This window comes from Lissotriton vulgaris, chromosome 7 (genome assembly GCF_964263255.1).
Source record: "Lissotriton vulgaris chromosome 7, aLisVul1.2, whole genome shotgun sequence".
Taxonomy (NCBI): domain Eukaryota; kingdom Metazoa; phylum Chordata; class Amphibia; order Caudata; family Salamandridae; genus Lissotriton; species Lissotriton vulgaris.
The window spans coordinates 90140991-90165283 of record NC_141695.1 but is presented as its reverse complement, the minus strand read 5'-3'; the positions used below and the strand labels follow the sequence as shown (position 1 = coordinate 90165283).

The window sequence follows — 24293 nt, the reverse complement described above, 5'->3', positions numbered from 1 at the left end:
CAGCAGCTGTTTCTACACAGTGGCTACATATATTTCTCTGTCATGTATTAAAGATTGCCAGAGCAGAAGGTAGTCCTGCTGATATGTTTTAGGTGAAAGTTATCAGCACACAGGATTAATCCTGTTTATATACCTTGAAACATAGGTACCACCATGTAAGTACAATTCAAAAGTGTCCCCGGAATTTACTTGACACGGGATCTAGCTGGCTTGGCACTTGCTCTAGGGTGGAAAACATGTATAGGACCCAAAGAGCTTTCCTCATTTATGTCACACAAACTCCTAAGAAAGAGAGGGCCTGTCCCCTCTAAAATGCATTGCTTTGAAACAACACCTCTAAAGTTTAGATTAAAGGGTCCCTATGCACCCATCTTGTCAAAACAAAATGAGCTTGAGCAACGAGGCTGCAGCTTGCGCTTTTCTTTCTTATAAAGTATTGTTATTTTTAGGGAAGATAGGAGGATGAAAGTTCTGAGTGGTATTGGCGCTTTACAAAGTATCGGCAAAACAATATTTGAATCACTATTTTAGTTGTTCGGTGCCTAGGTATGGGTCATCATCCTTGCCCACAAATGATCAATAGATCCAAAATGTATATTCAGTCCTATCACACCAACTTTGAGTATTCACAAGAAACAATGTCACAATTTAGATTCACAAAGTCAATTCAGATCGAGATTATATATATGGTTCGTTTAATCCTTAAGGCTTTCTCCAAGTCCAGCCAACACGTGTTTCGTTGAATGGGCAGGTACCCACGACTTCATCAGGGCTGGGAAAGAAAATACAATACAAACAAATATTGTAGTTTCGAGATACATTGTCTAGTGGTCACATTTTGTACATATAATTGATTCTTGATATTTAGTTTACTTGACATGCAAGTGAGAGTATTTTATACCACTTAGCATTTACCATATTGTTGAGACAGATAAGTGTGTTTCTCTCTTATTGTCAAGTGAAATTACTTGCTAGGAAAAGAGGGTGGGAAAAAGCATTTTCCCATATAAAGGATGAAAATTGCTTCCTTTATGAGGCAAAAGAGTGCCCCACAGTTCGTGAAGTCACAAAATACACCGTAGCACCAGATTTCCCGATATCATTCCGGCGCTCTGCCTCACCAATTATATTTCCGCCATAGTACCATATTAGAGTGATCTTTTTCAATACCAGTGCAGAGTATCAATCATCGTATATATAGGTGGGTTATTATCAGAATGTGAAGTACTCGAAATTATTAGGACTGAGTATTACTACTCAGGCTTACCTGATATTCGATATTGGTAGGTTATATGCCTGTGAATTTTCATAATATATACATTTTGTGAATTCCATGTCAAGGGTTATATCATCCATGTAAATACATCAATGAATAGTACATAAACCGGCCCAGAAACGTACCTTCTGGCTGGTTATAGTTCCGACCCAGCCTCACGTAGCTGGGTTAAAAGTTTCTTTATGTACCCCGCTTTTGTGTCTGTTAGTCAAACGTTGTAGGAAAATATATATATGTTGTATATTATCCAGGTGGAATTAAATCGTAAGGATACAGCTTATACATTATTAAATAGTCCAAGTTATTAGGTTTTTCCTGGGTCTATTTAGTTCATTATTATTATTGGAGCCTCGAGCTTACCTTTTAAATGGCGATTAAAATATATAATCTCAGATGCGACCAGGATAATTTAACGTTAGGGTCCAATTGTTTAGTAGGATCATTGGTTGTATTCTTCACGTCGGTATTTAAATATTAATCCTCACCCCAGCTGTCGATCATATAAAAGAGAGAAGAAGGATAAACATATACGGAAAATCGTAATGCGCAATGCGGCTAGACAGTCTACGTTAGAGACGTCGCGTAGTATTAGTCCGCCATATTGGATCAGTGTCTACTCTATAGACACGCCACACTATTTAAAATTATTTCACTGTGGATACCCGTGAAAATTATTGTTATCGATCGAAAACGGAGTGAGACGCAAAGTAAAGCGTACATATATAGGATTGAAGTTGGATACATTTTTATGGTATCAAATTATATTTACAGTAAGGTGTACCAGTATAGATTCAGAGAACCTTCATCACCTGGTGATGCTTGACTTCCAAACTATGGGGCCGGATGAGTACATGTAGATTTATAGAGAAAAGGACATTTGAAGTAGGCCAAATTAAAGGTTATGTATCATCGGTACATTGTAAATCAGTGCATTGTTAATATAAATTCGGCGAGGCATGCATTATCCTGTATATTATTTATACATAAATTTCATTTATTTTAAAGAAACTAAAAAAGCATTTGTTATCATGTTGTCTATCCTAATCGGGCTAGAAGGCACATTTCCATTCATTACAAGTTCTGGTTTCATTTACAATTTACATCAGTTTGTGTATAGATGGTATTATGTCTGTATCAGATAGCTAAGTATATTATGGCAATATGAGACAGTGTCTCAGTCACCCAGATAATAGTGTAATTCTTGGTCTGAGTTCATCCCATATTCCACCGCCCGCATTGACAGTATTCATGATGCTTCTCTACGTCGTAGAGACAGTGCCCTGTTACCCCCTCTGGGATCATTTTTGACCTGATCAATGGCACAGAAACATATTACTTTATTCTTGCCTTGTCTGGGGCATTGATTCACATGTGTGGCAGTATTGTATCTTACATCATGATGTCTGATCGCTCTTACATGTTCAAAGATTCTATCTTTGAGAGCTCTCTTGGTGCTACCAATGTAGAAACTACCACATTTGCAGGTAATCATATATATTTCAAAACAGCTATTGCAATTTAGTATTTGTTTGATCTTAAATTATCTCCCCATATAGTTACAAAAGGTCTTTGTTTTGTTCATGGCCATGGGACATAGTTTACATATCCCACATTTATAAAAGCCCATGCTTTTCTGAGTTAGCCAATCTGGAACCGTCTTGAACATTGGTGGGTAGGTGGGGCTCACCCAGGATTTAATGTTTCTCCCCCTCCTGTAGGTGATAAGGGGATGTTTAGTAATATGTTTGTTTAATGATTTGTCATTATTTAGTATCCACCAGTGTTTCCTCATACTATTTCTAAATATGATTGCTGCGTCATCATAGTTAGTGATTAGTCTGATTTTGGTGTTTTCATTGTCAGCTTTCTGTTTTTGTCGTAGTGTGGCTTCTCTAGGTGTCATGTCAATTCTATGTTCTGCCTTAGTAATGGTGTCTGCAATGTACCCTCTGGCTCTAAATCTCGTTCTCATGTTGATCTCACATTCTGAGAAATCTTTGTCTTTGCTACAGTTCCTTCTTGCTCGAGTTAATTCTCCAAAGGGAATGGATTGGATCTGATGTTTGGGATGTGAGCTACCAGCATGCAGAATGGCATTACATGATGTTGGTTTTCTGTATAGTTTACTCTGTATTTTGTTGTCCTCAATAAATAGTGTGAGATCTAGGAATTCTATTTGGGTTTTACTTATCGAGTATGTAAGGTGTATTCCCATCATGTTGGAGTTCAGATATTCACAAAATTGTTTGAGACTGTTCATATCTTCAGCCCAAATCAATAGACAGTCGTCAATGTAACAACCCCAATATATGATGAATTCACTCCATTGTATGCCACCAGGGCCCCAGATCCACTCCTCCTCGAACCTGCCCATGAACAGGTTCGCATAGGAAGGAGAGAACCTAGAACCCATGGCAACACCCTGTTTATGACTGTACCAGGTGGTCTCAAATAGAAAAACATTGTTCTGTAGTATGAGATTGTGACGGCGGGACCAGGAATTGGAAGCAAGCGTGTTTTTGTAGCAGTGGTATTTATTCTGGACAGTAAGTCATCGGTACATTTCTTTCTTAAGAAATGTTTTTCTGGGGGACCTGCTCCTGTCCTGTCGATTCTTCCTGCGGACTCCCTCCTCCTTCCTCCTTACGGGGCTCCTCCTCCTACTGCTGGGCTCCTCCGGAGGCTCCGTATTGCACACCCTCGCCGGCCACCAAGAAGAAAAACAGAAGAGAGGAACCGTCAGGAATTATGACCGCAGTCGTGGTTTTTATAGGGTAGGGCGTGGGGGAGAAGTGCAAGTTTCACACAGTGCTCGACTAGGGATAGAAAGTACTCGGTGCCGTAGCGTGTCTTGTTATCACTAGGGAATGCCAGTTATCACTACGTGATGCGTCTTCCCTTCCTCCTCCACCACCCCAGGACCCTGGCACGTACCTCAGCTAGCCGTACACCTCCTGGCGCACGGCTGGGCGGCTCGTGGGGTTGGCCTCCTGGCTTCACAGCTCCCGTCTCGTCTCTCTCCGTTCCCGTGGACGCTGCCTCTCGACTTGTGTCCTCCGCTTCCTGCTCGTCCCCATCAGGTTCTCGTTCTTCCTGCACGTCCTCTTCGCTTATCCAGCTCGTACAGTCTCTCCAGTCCGCTTCGATAAATCCTCTTGATCCGCTGTCCTGATCCACTCCGCTCCACCAACTCCCTCCTCCGCTCCTCTCCGTCTCGCTGCTTCCCGCCACTCCGCTCTCCTGCACTCTGTCCGCTCCTCCGGTGAATAGACACACCTGTGGACTGTTGTGATCGCCTTTTTCAACGTCAACAGGCTCCGCCTCCTCCATCAGGTCCGTCGTCCACTTAAAGGGACCCCATCCGTCTTCCTATTCTTCATCACAGCTGTATCTTTCAGCCGGCGTCCAACCATGGGGAAGGTGAGCCTGTGGAGACAAGAGGGGGGGGTCGTATATCGTTAAAGGAGGCGCCCCTGTAGGGCGAGAACCCGTGCCCTTGCTACACACCTCCCCCCCTGAACACTTCCGCTCGGGAAGTGGATTACGGGACAAAAAGTCCGCCCCGGTATTGTCGATCCCACGTTTGTGGCATATCGTGAACACGTAAGGTTGCAGAGCGAGGAACCACCTCATGACCCTTGCGTTGGCAGACCTATTGCGAACCATCCAGAGTAGGGGAGCATGGTCAGTGTACAACCTGAACCGGCGCCCCTCCAGGTAATAAGCCAGCTTGTCAACGGCCCACCTTATGGCCAAGCACTCCTTCTCAACTGTAGGGTACTTGAGTTCACGGGGAAACAACTTCCTGCTGATAAACAGGATCGGATGGTCGCAACCGTCCGGACTCTCTTGAGACAGTACTGCTCCTATGCCGTAGTCAGAGGCATCGGTATGCAGAGAAAAGGGTCGCGAAAAGTCCGGTGACGTGAGAACCGGTGCAGAGGTGATCGCTCTTTTCATGGAAACAAATTCGTCCGACATGGCAGGGGAGGGTGTTCTCAGATCGCACTGTTTCACCTTGGTCTGCAGGGCATCCGTGAGAGGGGACGCCAATTCCGCGAATCCCGGAATAAAGCGCCGGTAATAACCAATGAGGCCCAAAAACACTCTTAGTTCTCTTTTGTTTTGTGGAAATGGGGTCTCCATGATGGCTCTGACCTTTTCGATTTGTGGTTCTATCATACCATGTCCGAGTACATAACCCAGGTATTTGACTTTGTGAAACCCTATCCTGGATTTCTTGGAGTTAATTTTTAACCCGGCCATGGTGAGGGTTTCGAATACCCTATGCAAATGTGTCAGATGGGTGGTCCAATCCGGGCTGAAGACGACTATATCGTCCAGGTATGCGGACGTGAAGGATGAAAGGTTCTTCAGTACATTATTCATCAGTCTTTGAAAGGTCGCGGGTGCCCCATGGAGTCCGAAGGGTAGGACTGTGAATTCATATCTCCCATTTTCCGTAGTGAATGCTGTCTTATGCCGGTCCTCCTCTTTCAATGGCACCTGCCAATACCCTTTTGTGAGGTCTATCGTACTTATGTATTTCGCTTCTCCCAACTTTTCAATTAGTTCGTCTATTCGTGGAATGGGGTATGCGTCGAAAGTTGAGATTTCGTTTAGGGCACGAAAATCCATACAAAACCTCTTTGATCCATCAGGCTTAGGGATCAGTACTATGGGACTGGACCACTCGCTGTGGGAAGGCCTTTCACCCCGAGTTTCAACATCTCCTCCACTTCCTGCTGTATGCCCTTCCTCCGAGCCTCAGGGATCCGATAGGGTTTAATCTTTACTACCCGCCCCGGGATGGTATTGATACAGTGTTCTGCCAGGCGGGTTTTTCCTGGTATGTCAGAGAAGACATGTGGATGTTTTTGTAGAGTCCCTTCTAACTCTTTCCTCTCGGTCTCGGTCAAGTCCTCGTTGATCACTAGGCTCTGCATGGTGTTGGACGGTGTAGGGCAGTTAGGTTTTGTCAAGTGAACCTCCGCCGGAGGTTTACCTAGCCATTTCTTTAGAATGTTTATGTGATACACTTGAGTGGATTTGGCACGTATTCTCAGTTTGTAGCTGGTTTTACCAATTGTTTCAATGACTTGGTAGGGTCCACTCCACTCGGCTTTGAATTTATGCGTTGATGAAGGCAATAAAACCAGGGCCCAGTCCCCCACCGAGAGTCTTCTCCATCTCTTTCCTTTGTCATATCCCGTCTTTTGTCTAATTTGGCTTTTTTCCAGATTGGCGAACGCCAAGTCCCGTAATTTGCCCAATTTTGATTTAAGATTTCTGGCATACTCGAGGGTGTTCAACACGTCGTCGTGGGTTTCCTTTTCCCAGGCCTCCTTGGTCATGTCTAAAAGGGACCTTGGTTGCCGTCCGTATAATAGCTCAAAAGATGAGAAGCCCAGGCTACTTTGCTTTTGCCCCCTAATAACATACAGTGCCAGGGGGAGAATCTGATCCCAATCAGCCCCATTCACCTCTAACATCTTGCGAAGAGTGGTTTTCAATGTACGGTTATATCGTTCAACTAAGCCATCAGTTTGGGGGTGGTATACGGCTGTTCTTATCTGGTGTATGTTGAGCAGGGTGCACACTTCCTTCATGAGTCGTGAAACAAAGGGGGTCCCTTGATCGGTCAGGATCTCCTTTGGGAATCCTACACGGGAAAACAACTCTAACATCTTGTCGGCGACGTTCTTGGTGGTAGTCGTAGTCAGCGGGAAGGCCTCTGGAAAACGGGTGGAATAATCCACAAGGACCAGGACGTATTGGTAGCCTTTCCTGGTCTTAGGGAGAGGCCCAATGATGTCCATCCCTACTCTCTCAAAGGGCACTCCGATTATTGGAAGGGGTTGTAGGGGAACAGCAGGTGGACGAGTCATGTTACGTTTTTGGCATATGTCGCACTCCTGGCAGTATACCATCGCATCCTTGTATATTCCTGGCCAGTAAAAGCATTTTAACAAATTCTGGGTCGTCTTTTCAGCACCGGTATGTCCCGCCACTAAATGTGAATGTGAATAGAACAGCACTTGGTCCCTGAAGGCCAAAGGGACCAGTAATTGTTCGGGGTCGCCTTCCTTCCCCTGTCTATATAGCAGTTCATTCTTTATGTACAGGCGAGGATACGTGATAGGTAGTTGGTCTTGTGTTTGGTGTGCCCTCTCCCATGCGTTAATTAAAGTGGCATTATTCGACTGGGCGAATTGAAAGCTCCTATCTAACACCCAGGGTTCTGAGGACACAAAGGCAGGCGAGGGGATCTGTTTTGTCGAGGTGTTTTCGCTCTCAGGAGTGGGGTTAATGCTTTGCTTGAACATCTCAAGAAAGGCCGGGTTGTCTGTTCCGATTATCAAGTCCTCGGGCAGGGAAGACAGGACACCCACCTTGACTCTAGAGGGTCGGCCATTTTGGGGTACCAAGGGGATCACGGCTACGGGATATGTCTTTACATCCCCATGGACGCACCTTATGTACACAGATTCACGGGGGACAATCTGATGTGGTCGTACGTGTTGGGCCTGGACCACAGACTGTCTACATCCAGAGTCAAGAAGCGCCTTTACAGGATGGTCGTTAATACTTATACTCACTCTGTAAGCTTGTCCCATCTCGGCTGAGTATAATACAGCTCGGGGCAGATAGCCGACCTCCATGGGCTCCTCTTCTTGTTTTCTACGAGGGCAGTGTCTGGCAATGTGCCCCCAGGTTCCACAGTCAAAACACTGGGGTCCGCTGTGCGGTATGGGCTCCGGTTTCCACATTCTGGGCTTCCCCTGTTCCGGCACCCGTATGGTTTTCCTATCGGGTTTAATCCCGTGCTTTGGTTTGTCTGTCTCCCCTACAAAGGGAGGTCTCTGGGGGGCTCTTGAAAAGGTATTGGCCATCTCGACAGCTTGCTCGGTGGTCAGGTTAGGATGTTGCTTCAACCACCGCTGAGTGGCAAAGGGTAGAGCCTCCAGAAACTGCTCAAGATATATCCGGTCCATGATTTCCTCTTTTGTACTTTCAGTCGGTTTGAGCCATTTGTCCGCTGCCATCTTGAGCCGTACGAATAGGGTCTTGGGGGTCTCTCCTGGTATACCCCTCTCTTTGCGGAACCTCAGTCTATAGGCCTCTTTATCTAAGCCAAGGTGGTCCAGTATTATCTTTTTAATGTCAGAGTATGTTGTGTCCCCTCTTGGGTTTGCCACTTGGTAGGCCGCCTGGGCCTCTCCTACCAACAAAGGGGCCAGAAAAAACGGCCATTTGACCACAGGCCAGCCACAGGCCCGTGCCGCTCTCTCGAAATTTAGGAGGAATGCGTCCGGGTCCTCCCCAGGTTGGTACTTCTGAAGAGAGACCCCTCCTATGGTGTGTGGAGTTCCTCCCACGGCCGGTGTGGCGATGGTAACAGGAGGGTCAAGTGTGCACGCCGCTACGGCTGCCTTGATAATCTCTCTATCTGCTTCGGTGGCTCTGAGTTGTTGTTCCGCTATTTTCTCCAGTCGTTCCTGCCCATGCACAAGGGCTTGCACCACTGCTTCCATCTTCCCTATGCAGATGGATGGACTGCCCGCATTCTCCACCACTGTGACGGCGGGACCAGGAATTGGAAGCAAGCGTGTTTTTGTAGCAGTGGTATTTATTCTGGACAGTAAGTCATCGGTACATTTCTTTCTTAAGAAATGTTTTTCTGGGGGACCTGCTCCTGTCCTGTCGATTCTTCCTGCGGACTCCCTCCTCCTTCCTCCTGACGGGGCTCCTCCTCCTACTGCTGGGCTCCTCCGGAGGCTCCGTATTGCACACCCTCGCCGGCCACCAAGAAGAAAAACAGAAGAGAGGAACCGTCAGGAATTATGACCGCAGTCGTGGTTTTTATAGGGTAGGGCGTGGGGGAGAAGTGCAAGTTTCACACAGTGCTCGACTAGGGATAGAAAGTGCTCGGTGCCGTAGCGTGTCTTGTTATCACTAGGGAATGCCAGTTATCACTACGTGATGCGTCTTCCCTTCCTCCTCCACCACCCCAGGACCCTGGCACGTACCTCAGCTAGCCGTACACCTCCTGGCGCACGGCTGGGCGGCTCGTGGGGTTGGCCTCCTGGCTTCACAGCTCCCGTCTCGTCTCTCTTCGTTCCCGTGGACGCTGCCTCTCGACTTGGGTCCTCCGCTTCCTGCTCGTCCCCTTCAGGTTCTCGTTCTTCCTGCACGTCCTCTTCGCTTATCCAGCTCGTACAGTCTCTCCAGTCCGCTTCGATAAATCCTCTTGATCCGCCGTCCTGATCCGCTCCGCTCCACCAACTCCCTCCTCCGCTCCTCTCCGTCTCGCTGCTTCCCGCCACTCCGCTCTCCTGCACTCTGTCCGCTCCTCCGGTGAATAGACACACCTGTGGACTGTTGTGATCGCCTTTTTCAACGTCAACAGGCTCCGCCTCCTCCATCAGGTCCGTCGTCCACTTAAAGGGACCCCATCCGTCTTCCTCTTCTTCATCACAGCTGTATCTTTCAGCCGGCGTCCAACCATGGGGAAGGTGAGCCTGTGGAGACAAGAGGGGGGGGTCGTATATCGTTAAAGGAGGCGCCCCTGTAGGGCGAGAACCCGTGCCCTTGCTACAGAGATCCATCATCTTGATCAGCATTTCAGTGTGAGCCCACTGAGATGCTGGTCTTTTGTTAAGGAATTTTCTAGCGGCCATAAGACCTAGATCTGTCCTGATGTTTGTGTACAGAGCGGTGACATCTAGACTGGCCATAATCCAAATCCAAATCCTGTCTGTCAGTTGTGATTGTATTTCTACATTATAAGCTACTGTATTCATTACAACGATGTTACCACTCTTGTCCGCCTCCTTGATGGTAACATCGGGTAATTTGCTCAAATCTAATAGCGCTTGACGTTCATGTTTACTGAGGTTGTCTGAGATTGTCAGCCTGTGTTTTTTATTGTGTTTTAAGTGGTTATATTAATCTTCAGTGACTAATTTGTGAAACATATCAACACTATTCCCACTTGGTATGGTCGGGGTCCATCGTGATTTGTTGTGTAGACCACTTGATATAGTAGTGTCTGGTTCAATATCATGATCAAATAATAATTAATCTATAGACATATGGTCTCTGTCATCATCCACAATGGATAAGAGTATCTCGCAATCTCTAATATCTTGTATTGTTGGTATGGCATGAGTCACACTCTCAGTATCTGTTTCTATGCTTTTATTTGCAGTTTGAATACAGTCAAAGTGTTTCTTCAATTTAAATTTTCTCGTGAATTTGAATAAATCAACCATAGATTTGTGTATATCCCCTTGTTCCTTAGGGCAGAAACCCATACCTCATTCCAGAACAGAAATCATATCTTATGATAATGTCTTGTCACTGGGATTCACCACTTGCATACCCCTCCATTCATTCGTATGATCAGCTATTTTCTCCAAGATCTCAATCACATTCCCTGTCTTCCTGCATTTGGTTCCTCCTCTTTTTCCCCTCCTTGTCCTTTTGTTATATTTCCCTTTTGTCTTGATTGGTCTCTGTTTCCCCGTTTCATTCTTTTTACCTTTCTTAAAAAAGCACTTCCTTGAGTGGTGTCGTCAGATGAGATCTCCTCATTCTCACTGGGAAGGGTCTCAAGGGAAGTAGATACAGAGCTGGCTGGGGTTAAGTTCTGAGCCTGTTGTTCAGTTCCCTTAGTCCCTTTCTCTACCAGATGGTCATATTTCTGTGCATAAGTAAAGACCCTACCTTGTTTATAGTCTATCTCGTCTCTCTTTATTTTACGAGCTTTACGTTGTTTAATTTCAGTCTGATGTTTGTCTAGTATCCCTTTTAGTATCTCATAATTTTTATCGGTGGCTTCTTTAAGATTAAGTTCCTTAATTTCCAATTCCAATTGTGCAATTTCCTCCTGAAGTTTCTTAACTTTACGGGATGCATTTTCAATCAAAATATTCATTAGGTTATTAGAATTGGAAATTAATTCTTTTTCCCAGGCTAACAAGAGATCCTCGTCAAGATCATCGTAGGTTGGTAATATTTGTGAGCGAAGCCCCCTAGGTATCCTCTTCAAACCAACATACTGTTCTAGGGTAGCTCCATCCCACCATTTGGAGTTTTCAGCAATTTTCAATCTCTCCAGTTTAATAAATGTATCCCTTAATCCTTCATTCTTTTTGTTCGTGCTCCCACTTGCTAAAGAGGTTGTAACTGTCTCACCTCTTGCTAGACTGTCAAAAAGCTCTGCCGCCTCTTTACCTCTATCCATTTTGTATTATTCAACGTATACTAATGCCTTTGTAGCTGCCCACCAATAATGGAAATTATAGAGAAGATAGGAGGATAAAAGTTCTGAGTGGTATTGGCGCTTTACAAAGTATCGGCAAAACAATATTTGAATCACTATTTAGTTGTTGGGTGCCTAGGTATGGGTCATCATCCTTTTCTCTATAAATCTACATGTACTCATCCGGCCCCATAGTTTGGAAGTCAAGCATCACCAGGTGACGAAGGTTCTCTGAATCTATACGGGTACACCTTACTGAAAATATAATTCGATACCATAAAAATGTATCCAACTTCAATCCTATATATGTACGCTTTACTTTACGTCTCACTCCGTTTTCGATCGATAACAATCATTTTCACGGGTATCAACAGTGAAATAATTTTAAATAGTATGGCGTGTCTATAGAGTAGACGCTGATCCAATATGGCGGACTAATACTACGCGACGTCTCTATTGTAGACTGTCTAGCCGCATTGCGCAGGAAGGCCAACCAGACTGATATATACTTACGGGTTAACAGACGCAGCTGTTCCACAATACGGAAGGACCTGCTCTACACGGAGCTACACTTTCCCCCATGACTTCAAAATAGGAAGGTAAGACATTGGAACGACACAGATAGAGATAGTTAATATACTTTAACCTTAGACCACAAGTACGGAATACTAACGATTTTCCGTATATGTTTATCCTTCTCTCTTTTATATGATCGACAGCTGGGGTGAGGATTAATAGTTAAATACCGACGTGAAAAATACAACCAATGATCCTACTAAACAATTGGACCCTAACATAAAATTATCCTGGTCGCATCTGAGATTATATATTTTAATCGCCATTTAAAAGGTAAGCTCGAGGCTCCAATAATAATAATGAACTAAATAGACCCATGAAAAACCTAATAACTTGGACTATTTAATAATGTATAAGCTGTATCCTTACGATTTAATTCCACCTGGATAATATACAACATATATATATTTTCCTATGACCATTCACAGGCATATAACCTACCAATATTGAATATCAGGTAAGCCTGAGTAGTAATACTCAGTCCTAATAATTTTGGGTACTTCACATTCTGATAATAACCCACCTATATATACGATGATTGATACTCTGCACTGGTATTGAAAAAGATCACTCTAATATGGTACTATGGCAGAAATATAATTGGTGAGGCACAGCGCCGGAATGATATCGGGAAATCTGGTGCTACCGGTGTATTTTATGACTTCACGAGCTGTGGGGCACTCTTTTGCCTCATAAAGGAGGCAATTTTCATCCTTTCTATGGGAGACCTCTTTTTCCCACCCTCTTTTCCAAGCAAGTAATTTCACTTGACAATAAGAGGGAAACACACTTATCTGTCTCAACAATATGGTAAATGCTAAGTGGTATAAAATACTCTCACTTGCATGTCAAGTAAACTAAATATCAAGAATCAATTATATGTACAAAATGTGACCACTAGACAATGTATCTCGAAACTACAATATTTGTTTGTATTGTATTTTCTTTCCCAGCCCTGATGAAGTCGTGGGTACCTGCCCATTCGACGAAACACATGTTGGCTGGACTTGGAGAAAGCCTTTAGGATTAAACGAACCATATATATAATCTCAATCTGAATTGACTTTGTGAATCTAAATTGTGACATTGTTTATTGTTATTTTTGCTTTGGTGTCTTGTAGATGCTGCTTGTCTTACTTCAAAGATGTTCATTTTCAGTGGGTGGCATATTGACCCCCCTGGACTCTGTCCACTTTGTGTTTCATAACCTGTCAACAACGATGAGAAAGCTGTGGTTCGATAATTCCTGTTTTTCAAGTTGTGTTTCTGTTTTGAGGATATTGGTTGCAGTAAAAAAAACTAGTAGAACACTAGAAATTATTTAATCAGTGTTTCCTTGTTGTTCAATGTGTTTAATCCTATTGCTACTTTCTTTTCAGACCTCCGGAAGAACATCTGTTTTTGGAGAGCTGTGGCAGCTGCTTGTTTAGTTTTATTCTTCTTTGGTGTTATCTTTGTATTGACCTCTCGTCCCAGATCCTGCTCCAATGGTAAGTTTCAGACACCTGCCTAATGTTATTTGGTGTACATTTGTTGCACAGTTGACTATTAGTATGACATCCTAAAGCTTTTGTCTTTTTCTCAGTACATTTTTCATAGCGTACCACTGACGCAAAATATTCACAAATAAAAGTGTCATTAATTGATATTAAAATATTTTGCCTAAAATTCTGCCGAGTGACTTATGGGTTGCCTAGAGCGGTATTCCAGAGGGGCTTTAACTCCAGGCAAATATGTTTGTCCTGATGTGACTGTGCGTGAAATTTTCAAGTCTGCAAATTTCAGACCCCAGAAATCCAGTTGCATATTCCTCTACAGAGCGACAGGGCTGAAGGGACCTGCTGCATCAGACACTCACACTCACATATTTCATCATAAGGGAGCAGGTGAAGCAACCTCAAGCTGAAAGACAAGCATTTGCAATGCAACAGGTCTCGCATTTGCTAGAGTTTTAGCTATTGGCATTGTAAATGACAATGGCTTTTATTTATCTGTTTTGACAATTAACAAATAAAAGTCATTGCCATTTACAATGCCAGTAGTTCAACGTCTTGTAAGTGCCAGACCTATTTCACTTCCAACCAGTGATCGCCATTGTCCCAGACTGCTTGGAAAGTGAAAGCGTGCATGGCGCGCTGAATGCTGCAGGAAAGTATGTTGTGCCTGCAGTAGGAGAAACTCATTAAAGAAAATAGTGCTTATAGACTAAATAAGACATACCGTGTAACAACCGAAGTAAAAGGGCCAGTCCTCATGGAAGGTTACAAATGAAGACAAGGCGGTACAAAGGAGGGAATAACAAGCCTGATAACCAATCGGAAGCCAGCATTTGCAAAGGACAATGACACAAGTCAATGAAAAATATGGGCGGAGATTGGGCAGTGATTCAAGACAGTACTCGAATACAGCATGCCTCACAGAACAGAGTATGCGCTGCCCAGGCTCAACCTAAAAAATTATCCTGCCCGCCCTCCACCTTACATCTCTTTCACCCAACCCTGGGTAAAAAAGACCCTTAACCATTTACCACCTGCTCCAAGCTGGTGGTGAATGTTGGAAGATTCTGGCCCATTGTTTCCCTTGGAAGGAGGAATAACATGCAACGTTAGAACCGGTATTCCCAAGCCCACATGGTATTCCCCATTTGTAAACTCTGCCATCTCAGGGGAAGATACCAGCCAGAATTGATAATTCCGGCCCCAGTGCCTCCCTGCGAAGATAACGTGAAACTTGTAATAGAGTCCTTAGCAGCAGAACTGTCCTGCAGTTAAAAGTTGAAAAGAACATTTAGTTTTTGATATGGAAGAAAGAGCAACATATGCCCTCAGAACTAATTGTAATAAAGTGACATTAAACAAATATTGCAACGCAATACATGTGTCAGTGCTTCCCAAACGTGTGTCCTATTTCACTAAATATGGGGTTTCTACAATGGTCACTTAGAATTTTCCTGTTACACCATTAACATCAGTGATGTCATTTTCTCATATGGGTTTAGCTACCATCTTTTTGGAGGCGTGACCCGAATACTCCTCACTAAACATTTCTTATGTAAGACAGAGGACCCTACCATTACTAACCTTTTGCATTTTGTGATTTCGCGGTTCCCTATTCTCAGTACCTCTAATATTTGAATTGAATCCTCCATAGCCTTCTCACATCTATGTCGCTTCTATTATCTTATTCTTTGATCTCAACCAGAAAGCTTAAGTTAGACCGCAGCAGCTGAGTGCGACTTTCTTTCACTGGCACTTTAAAGAGCGCCCACTCCTATTTTCCGTATGTCTGCAAGGTCTGGTCCCACCTCTCATGTCACTGGCTCTATTTTCTGATATGGATCAGTGTGGATTTTCGTAGGATGATATAGCAAATTCGGTTATTATTAGTTTTTCATCAGTCTTCCCCAATTCCTCTGGTCTTCCCCGGACAGGATGTCTTGCTTCAAACTAGGGCCCGTTCAAATATCCCAATGCCGTCTTAAAATAACTCCGTTAACCGACACACCTCATCTCACTCCACGAGCTGAACCACAGCTCCTCTCTCCAACCCAGTGCTCCTTCACCACTTCCAATGCCTCCAGTTCAGCTTCAAGGTTAAGGCCCTTTTCTCCAACAACACCTCTGAGGGCCTTTCCTGAACTGTTTAAAATGTCTCTTTAAAAAAAAAAACTCTCAGCACCAACTTTTTTGCTGGAACAATCTTCAAAAAATCCTCAAAATCTTCAAAAATCTTCAAAACATCCTCATCTTGCTCTGATTGGGAGTAAAGCTATTGGCTGTGAGGGCAGAGTTGTACCAGCATCCCTTCTTCTATTCACACCCTGGACCTCACTGTGCATATGTACTGTAGTTGTTTGTGTCATACCTTTGTTCTTCTCTTGTGTCCCTATGATCCTGGCTCATGGATTCCTCCATAAGTTTCACATTTTTATGCACTCCTGGCTCATCTCTTGTATTGCATTTATTGTGGAGGTGTTTCCTGTGCCACATAAAATTAATATTTGATACTAAAATAAACAAATACAGCGTAGTGTCGTTCATTTTAATCTTGGTTTTTTTGTTTAGTTCTAATAGCTGTTAATTTGAAAGAAACGGTCAAATGCCTTTTGATAGAAACGTTTCATTTTGAAGATGTAAATTTAGACAGATCTTACACAAAAATGTTCAGGGACGAAATACGGTGCACACAAGCTTGTCACAGATCACAGAAATAGTAATCTTCACCATAGTTAATTATAAATAATTAAATGTGATCAAGTTTGTTGACGCTGCGTTGTTTCATCATGGTATGACTGGAAGATACCTAAACCAAATTTTAGGAATAATAGACTTCACCATACTGTATGATCCAATAACTTTTTTAAAAGTTATTAATACCGTGCCCGCTGTTCTGCCAAAATACCTAAAATTGTATTTTTATTATATTAGCTTTTAAAGTTCAGATTTGTAGTTTTTGATTGGGTTATTTACAGAATGCTTTTTTAGCACAATATCTTGGACCAGAAAATTAGTACTTCACAATCCGTTTCTGTTGGAGTGTTGCGTTGAAGCTTTTACCATTTTGGATTAACTAGTGAGTGGTCTTATCTCAAATTTAAAGTAATATAGTAGCCATGTTTGCTTTTTGATGTTATTCTGTTTGCCAATCCTGAAACAATCTTTAGAGTTAAAGGTTGTTCATAATGTGCTTTTGAATATATTAGATCTATTCTCAATGATATTGATTTATAAAGACACACAAAGATGTTAATTCAGCAAAGTGCTGCCAGTTGTATCTGGAGGGCTTGATGCTGAAGGATGAGGTTGAAGTAAAATTGATGATTAGCTGGCTGGGCCCTAGGAGATTTTGGATAAGAATGACTCATTTAAAAAGAAAGTTATGTATACGGTATTTAATGTTCACAATTTTATATTATATGATACAGAATATTGAGGGAGGTTTGGGGGAGTTTTATGATTTGCCGAAGTATAATACGGACCAGGGCAGGTTTTATGAGAACATTTGACCAAGGGAGCTGAACGTTGACCGGATTTTCCCAACTGAATCTTAAAGAAATGAAACACATAATGAATATTAGGTCTCACCAGCTGAATATAATAATTTATTTCAGAAAATGGAACTGATGGCTACACAGATAATCAGATTAGCCCTGCTTCTAACCATGTCATTTTTCCTGAATGCCTGGATTAATTTTTGACCCTTATTCAACCGAAGGCCCTTTAAGGTACAGGGCACAGCTCCTAAGACAAATCCTTTTCTGACAGGCACCTAATTGTAATTGCCCCTAAACAACAGTGTCATTGGGGATATCCTAAATTATTGTTGTTCCTTAAAATTCTGACTGCATTGAGCCAGTGCATTTCTGGAGCTAGCTCCACAAAACCCTATTCTCTCTCTCCAAAACCTGGCAGTTTTGACCCTGGGAAAAAGCAGCCTCATCTTGTTCTATAACTCCGCAACCTGCTCAGGAAGTACCACCAACAACAGATGTCCAGTCAATAGTGAATTATTCCTAAATGGAGGTATGCGCTCATCGTTTTGCTATTTGCCAATAAGTATTCCTAATACTCTGTTGTTGAAGAAAAATGTACACCTGAATGCTTCTCTAAAATAAGAGAACTCCAAATGTTATGTTTGGAGGCCATATTGGATTTCATCTTTGAATCTTTATTAACGTGATCTGTTTCGAGAGCTCCTTCACTGACCATGAGTGACTGAAGACGTTGAAGTGTTACAGCAACCTTGCGAGGCATATAAAGGATGTAGCATAACACATAGGTATTAGAAGGAGCACCTATAAGAATCAACGTGAGAGGAAGCAGACCGTCTTTAGTCAAAAGATACATATATATTGGTACCATGATTACATTTAGTGCATCAGTGATTATCTTCCCTTAGAGAAATAAGTCCCCTCTTAGATAAGAGAGAGAGAATAATATATCTTATGCATTTGCAGTTAAGTCCACTGTACGAGAGATACTCAAGGCAAATAATTGTGGAACTGGGGGCAGAATTGGGCACTACACAGGGGAGAAAGAGGAAGGGGTAGTGGGATATCCTAGTCCAGTCTGAGACCCCGAATTTGGTGGTGATCAGTGCAATAGCTTGCTTTTCCACAAAGCATGGAACTTGTAAAGAGAATGTCAGACCGCAGAGGATATCTGGGGATATATCGGTCGGTCGGTTGGCTGGCTTGTGACCGATGAGATACTCTCAGGAAAGAGACCCAAGCCCACTGTGGGTGGAAAGAAAGATGGTTAAAGGATTTCCACTCAGACAAGATGACCTTCACAGCGATCGTCAGTAGGAGATCAAGCAGTGCAATGTCTGTGCTTCAAAGTTTTATCTTAGTGCTAGAAGGCCAAGACCTAATCCCCTCCTCTGCTTTAAAAGGTATATTTAGCTTGTGTTGAAGCCTGGCAAAAAGATAAAAAACTGTTGGGAGTTTATAAATTGTTTTTTTTTCCATTTGAAACATGTTTGGATAACAGGAAGAGAAAGTTGAAATGCACTGCTGGCTGGAGATGCTAATAATATAACATGTTTGTAGGAAAGTGGATTATTAGTAGGTGGGGAATTCACCTTCTGCATGTAATAATGTCACAATCACTAATAGGTCCTTGCTCAGTCCTTGGTAGCCTGGCAAACGGGCAGTCAGATGTAACTTAGGAGACAGGTATGCATAAAGCTTTTAATATCCCCAAAACAATAAATAAGTAAAAGACACAACGCAATAAAAGTCCCGCACCAATTTATACAAATAGAGAATAGTGATATCTTTACAAGGAGACCAAAACAACAAAACTCCAATGTAGGGAACCGAATATATGAATATTTAAAGATTACATAAAAAATGGGCATGCTAGCACCAACAAGTGGGGTATTCAAGAGGTGCACACATCTTAATTATTTGGAAACTCATTGTGGCAGCAGCTCAGTATGCATGAGCAATTTTTTCCCTTCATCACAAAGATGAGTCATCTTCAGTGTATGTTGGAACAGAAGGTCAGCATGTTCTCTTTACATACAGAACATTTAACATCACTTTTAGAACATGCTTAATTCCTATGTATCCTGTTCCTTTTTTACAAGTTTTATATTTTATTGCAGTTGATCAATGTGCACCTGCTCAAAAAGAACAGTGTCCTGAAGGGTGGGCATTTTACAGATTGTGCTTCACCTTTAATTCAACGCGTAAATCCTTTGAAGAGGCGAAGAACTTCTGTTCCTTGAACAATGCTTCCCTTCTTGAAATTGAAAGCCGATCAAAACTGGTAAATTGCAGATTAGAGTCTTTGATGTACCTCATCTCTCCGTTTATCAATGTTTGTGATTCAGGCCATAATGTGAGACCGTTGTTCATGCACAATAGTATATTTTAAAATGCTATTGATGTTCTGTGAAATTGAGCATATGGTGGTTGATTAGAAGTAAATTAATCAAAAATTCAAAGAGAGGGAGAAAGAAAAAAAGCTGCTTAACTCTAATCCAAACCATCTGGATATCATTCCTGCGGCTGATGGGAGCTGAGGGGAGCCCCATAGGTCTTATAGGTAGTTATAAAGAGAAACTGACTAAATATTCCAAAATGTAATTATCTGCAGAGTTGGTCGGACCACATCAGTGACATCTGGGCACTCTCCCACAGTAAAAAAAAAAATTGGGAAAATTGAGAAATTAGACCAGATGATGCATTTTGAGATACGTTTTGCAAACAATTGAGTTTACAGGCAGTTAATCTAATCCGGTTATAGAATTTGTTGGGGCCTCCTACTATTTTCAAAATGTATAAAGCATTTCAGTTAATCCCTTCGCTGCTGGCCCGTTTTCGCCGCTGTGCGGTAAACAAACGAACAGGGGCGGGCCATGACGAACTCCAGCCGTCATCAGCACACGAGCACCGTAGTGCATGACGGCTGGGGTTCGTCATCAGCCTACAAGGGGTTAATGTCTTTCTGTCTCAAGAGCCGGTCAAGGTAAGGTAGTGGCCCAGGCACTGTTTGCCAGTCAAAGCCATGATGTTCCTCTTGTGTAGTCATGATTGTGCAGAATCTGTTCTCAGGGCACCCCCATGTCTGTCAGAGCCATGATGCACTTCCGCCATCATTATCACCATATATTAAGGGTCTGATTCACAAAGATAAATATGCATGTATATTTACTTGTATTTACATTTACATTTACACCTAGACGCAATTCTCCTCCTATACCTAGACGTAATGCTCCATTTCCCAGTGGAGGTTTACACTAGGTATAGATTCACATGTCTCCACCCCTGGATTGAGGGAGTGAAGAATTTCAGCGTGTAAAGTTACTACCAGCTACATTTCTCCTCTGTGAAGATCTAGTAGTAAAGTCTTTTGGTCTAACTTTACACCAAAAGTCTAACTTATACCAAAACTATAATTAGACTACTTTTAAAATTAGACTGTAGGTCTAACGTTAGGCTTCAGGTCTAAACTGACACTTTTAATCTAAGTTCACCTTTATAACTGGGGCCTAAGATTATATGGTAGTAGCTCTGGGGTCATACCCACTTGTTTGTGTTGTTCTGATATGGCAAACAGTGTTGATAATTATTTTTTTGTTTTAAGATTTTCAGAGTGCTGAGTTGGTTGGGTAGAAGGAAGGGCAGAAAGAGTAAAGGGGCACACTGTTTTCTCTCTTCGCTAAAATGTTAATTTACCATTCTAACTTGGCCTTCTGTAATGTTAACATGCTAAATTAAGAGTGACTGCTAATCTCAGACCTACTGGTTTTGCCAAGTATTGTTTTAGCAGAACACAGGTATTCTAGCACAGATCATTGAAGAGCAGTTTTTGTCAAGTGGCAGTGCATGATGACTGTGACTGAACTCACCGGAGGTGCAGCAATGATGCAGAAGTCTCAGTCACTGTGTGGTCCTGATTCTGGTTGTGGCAGTGTTATGGTGGTGCTTGGTAGGTGCATATAGCAGGCAGGCAGAGGCAAGCTGCTTCTGCAGAACATCTGATCCTTTGTCATCCGAGGCCTGAACAGGGCCAAATAAGGGATTCTCCTTGAGAAGTTGCTCGTATGTCCATTGCCTAGCAGGGGAGGCTCCTCCGTAACGGCAGCGGAGCGTCTCCCAACTCAACAGAGTCAGTCAAAGAAAAATAAAAGGATAATGACACAATATCATTTTATTTTTCTTTGACTGAGTCTTACATGCGCGCAGGACGGGGCGGGGCAAGGCCATGACAGGCAGGTGGTGGCACGTAGAAGTGTGCATGTCTGTTTGGCGGCCATCTATTTCTCCAACACAGCCTTGTTTACAGCCGGGTTGGAGAAATGCAGCAGGCTCACAGGCAACGTCTGAGCGGCAGAGCAGGCCGCTCAGACCAATCCTGGCGCTTCTCTCCTAGAGCAGTGCCAGGATTGGCTGAGCAGCCTCGGCCTTCCCAGAGACTGCTGGGAGAGCTCTGAGGCGGCGATGGACATCGGTGATGGATGCTGCGGGGAAAAGGTAAGGGATTATATTTCAATCCGTACGTGCCTCCCTTTCCCGCCCCCTCACCCGAATTAGAAGAGGTGATTTGTTAACAACAGGATAATTTGAAGCCCATTAACCTATCAGCACAAAGCAACCGAGGCCAGGGAGGAGGGTTGAAGAAATGTCTTTTCTGCAGGAGTTCTCAGCAAGTGGCCCCTGATATGGAGCTCCTGTAGAACAAGAGGTTCAGCTTCTGCTCGAATGTGTTGAGGAGTGTACGTTTTTATAGTTGGATTTTATATGAATGTTGAGTGATTTTGATATCATGTACTCTTCTAAATATTAATTACTTTTCATCATGCAGGTCTGGTTAAAAAGCAAAAGTGACAAAAAAGACTACTGGATTGGACTGCGTAATGAATCTGGCGTCTTCCAGTGGATGAGCGGGGCTCCTTACAATGACACGCTGTACGTTCACTCACATATTTCTGATATTAGTGGAAAATAGAATGTTCTGTATTATTTTATACTCTGTGACCCTCATTACGAATTTGTTGGATTACGGCGGGATATTTACCACACCGGGTGAATACCATTACCCAGGGGGAGGTATTTACCACGTGTGGTAAAGGCCTCCCATTCTGAGTTTTTAAAAAGGAAAATGGGGCATAACATGTGGAACTGGTGTTTAACACATCTATTCGTTCATGTTTTGCATTTTTCCAGGCCTTCTCCCCCAAACTCTTCTCCTTTTAAATATTGACATTTTTGATCTGCCGGAATTTATCAGAGGAAAAATGCAGGGGTGTCATAATTATCACACAACTTGGTATTTAGACATTAACTAGGGGACTGGCTTGGTCAATAATATTAGGGTGTTTGAGCTTAAAGCTTCCCAACAAGTATCGGGGTGTACCCACCTAAAAAGAGCAGGAGGGGCTGGTGAGAATGGTTAGGGGTGGGGTCTGGGATGGGTAGGGTTAAGGACATTGGTTCAGATTTACTTGAAAAAGTAAGGATCATTCTTGGCATCATTAATATATTCATAAAACGATAAGCTGCTGAAAACAAAACTATTCACTCTTAGCCACGTACATGCCATGCAACCGAGCAATGTATCAAATAGATAATTGCCAATCCTATAAGATAAGCACGTCACAATGCCATGTTTCCAAAGTGACGGAATGCAAGGCCACATTCAGATTAAATTGACTAGTATGTATGCATATGGGACATCCACTGTGTCACTTTGACACTCTATTGAGCGCTTGGCTCACCAAATTATGCATGTGTCAAAAGGGTGCAAAAAAAGTAGGTCCCAGTTAAAAAAAGAATTTGGCAAAATGAATTAGTTTGGCCAATGGTTTTAGCCATGCTGTACAGCATGGCTAAAGAAGAACAAAAAAGGATATGATGTTACCGGCCGCGTCATTCATTTCTAGACAAGAGCACCACTCATGTGCCCCTACAAAATTATATAGGCCTTTTTTTCTTTTTGTTTCCCGATTTGAGTTTGATTTATAAAAAAAGAAAAGAAAAAAGAGGTGTAAGAGAGAAGTAATTTTTATAAGTGGGTGGGAGTTCGAATGCAGATTACAAAAGCTACATGAAGGGCGCTGGATGGGCTGAAGCAACATGGAAGATGTGGGAAGGAAGCAACAGTGGTGGCTGGCGGGAGTGAGCGACACGAGAGATAGCTATGCAGAGCATGGGAGGGAGAAGAAAAGCACACAGGTGAGAGAGAGCAGCCGGGAGCTGGGCTAAAGAAGCACACAAGTGACAATGAATACGAGGGTCACTTGGGTGAGCACATCTTGGAAGATGTCATCAGAGAAGCACTCCCCTTTCACCGCTATGGTGCACACTTAAATGGGTGTGTTGGGCACACACCCAGGACCGGCTTCAGCACCGGTGGCGCCCAGTGTGACTTTGTTTTTTGGCGCCCGCCAATGACCACCTCCACCATGGATCCCCCCCCCCCACCACCACCCTTTAACAGTCTCCATAACCACTCTCTTTCAGATGCATTTAATTCATTTTATAGCGTCACTCATTAAAAACGTGAAGGGTGCCAGAGCACTTTACATAACACACACATTACACAGGACTGGATTTGGCAGAGCAGGACTCATAGCAGAGGAGCCCAGTTGCTAGTAGCAAGATGCAGGTGAAGTCTTTGAAATCTCTGAGACTTCAGAAACAGGAGGCAAGTTCAACAAGCCCTTGGAGAACCTTTAGAGATACATGATGGAGTGTCAAGTCCAGGCCTCTCAGTCCCAGGCAAGGAGCAGCAGGGAAACACAACATAGCCAGCAGCCAAATGGCAGTCCCTCCTGGCTTCACAGCAGCACTTCTGCTAGTAGTAACCCCTAAGTTCCAAAAGCGTTCCCACTAGATGATGTCAGAGGTCCAGTATATATAACCATTTCAGTCTTTGAACTATGGAGACTTCAAAGGAAGGTCTTTGTTGTGCACAAGACCCTGCCCTTCCTTACCTTGTTCTAGACTCTCTACAGGGGGGTAAGCAGCCCTTTGTGTAGGGACAGGCCCAGCCCTAATCAGGTGCAAGTTTCAGAGCCTCCCTCTCACTCTATCTCAGGAAGACTCATCAGCCTGGTGATGGGGAGAGGAGTTGGCCTAATGGCTAAGGCAGTCGACCTCGAATCTGGGGAACTGGGTTCGAGTCTTGGCAATGACGCTGAACCTCCTGTGATTCTGGGCAA

General features: G+C 43.3%; 1 protein-coding gene across 1 annotated transcript in view; it reads left to right on the top strand.

Annotated features, from left to right (window-relative positions):
* LOC147700868 (C-type lectin domain family 2 member L-like) overlaps positions 1-24293 on the top strand; it is an 81885-nt gene that overhangs the window by 38470 nt on the left and 19122 nt on the right. Inside the window, exons 2-4 of the mRNA XM_086929763.1 lie at positions 13499-13609; positions 19230-19393; positions 21935-22038. Of these exons, the coding sequence (XP_086785889.1) occupies positions 13499-13609; positions 19230-19393; positions 21935-22038 (379 nt within the window). The remainder of the gene's footprint in view (positions 1-13498; positions 13610-19229; positions 19394-21934; positions 22039-24293) is intronic.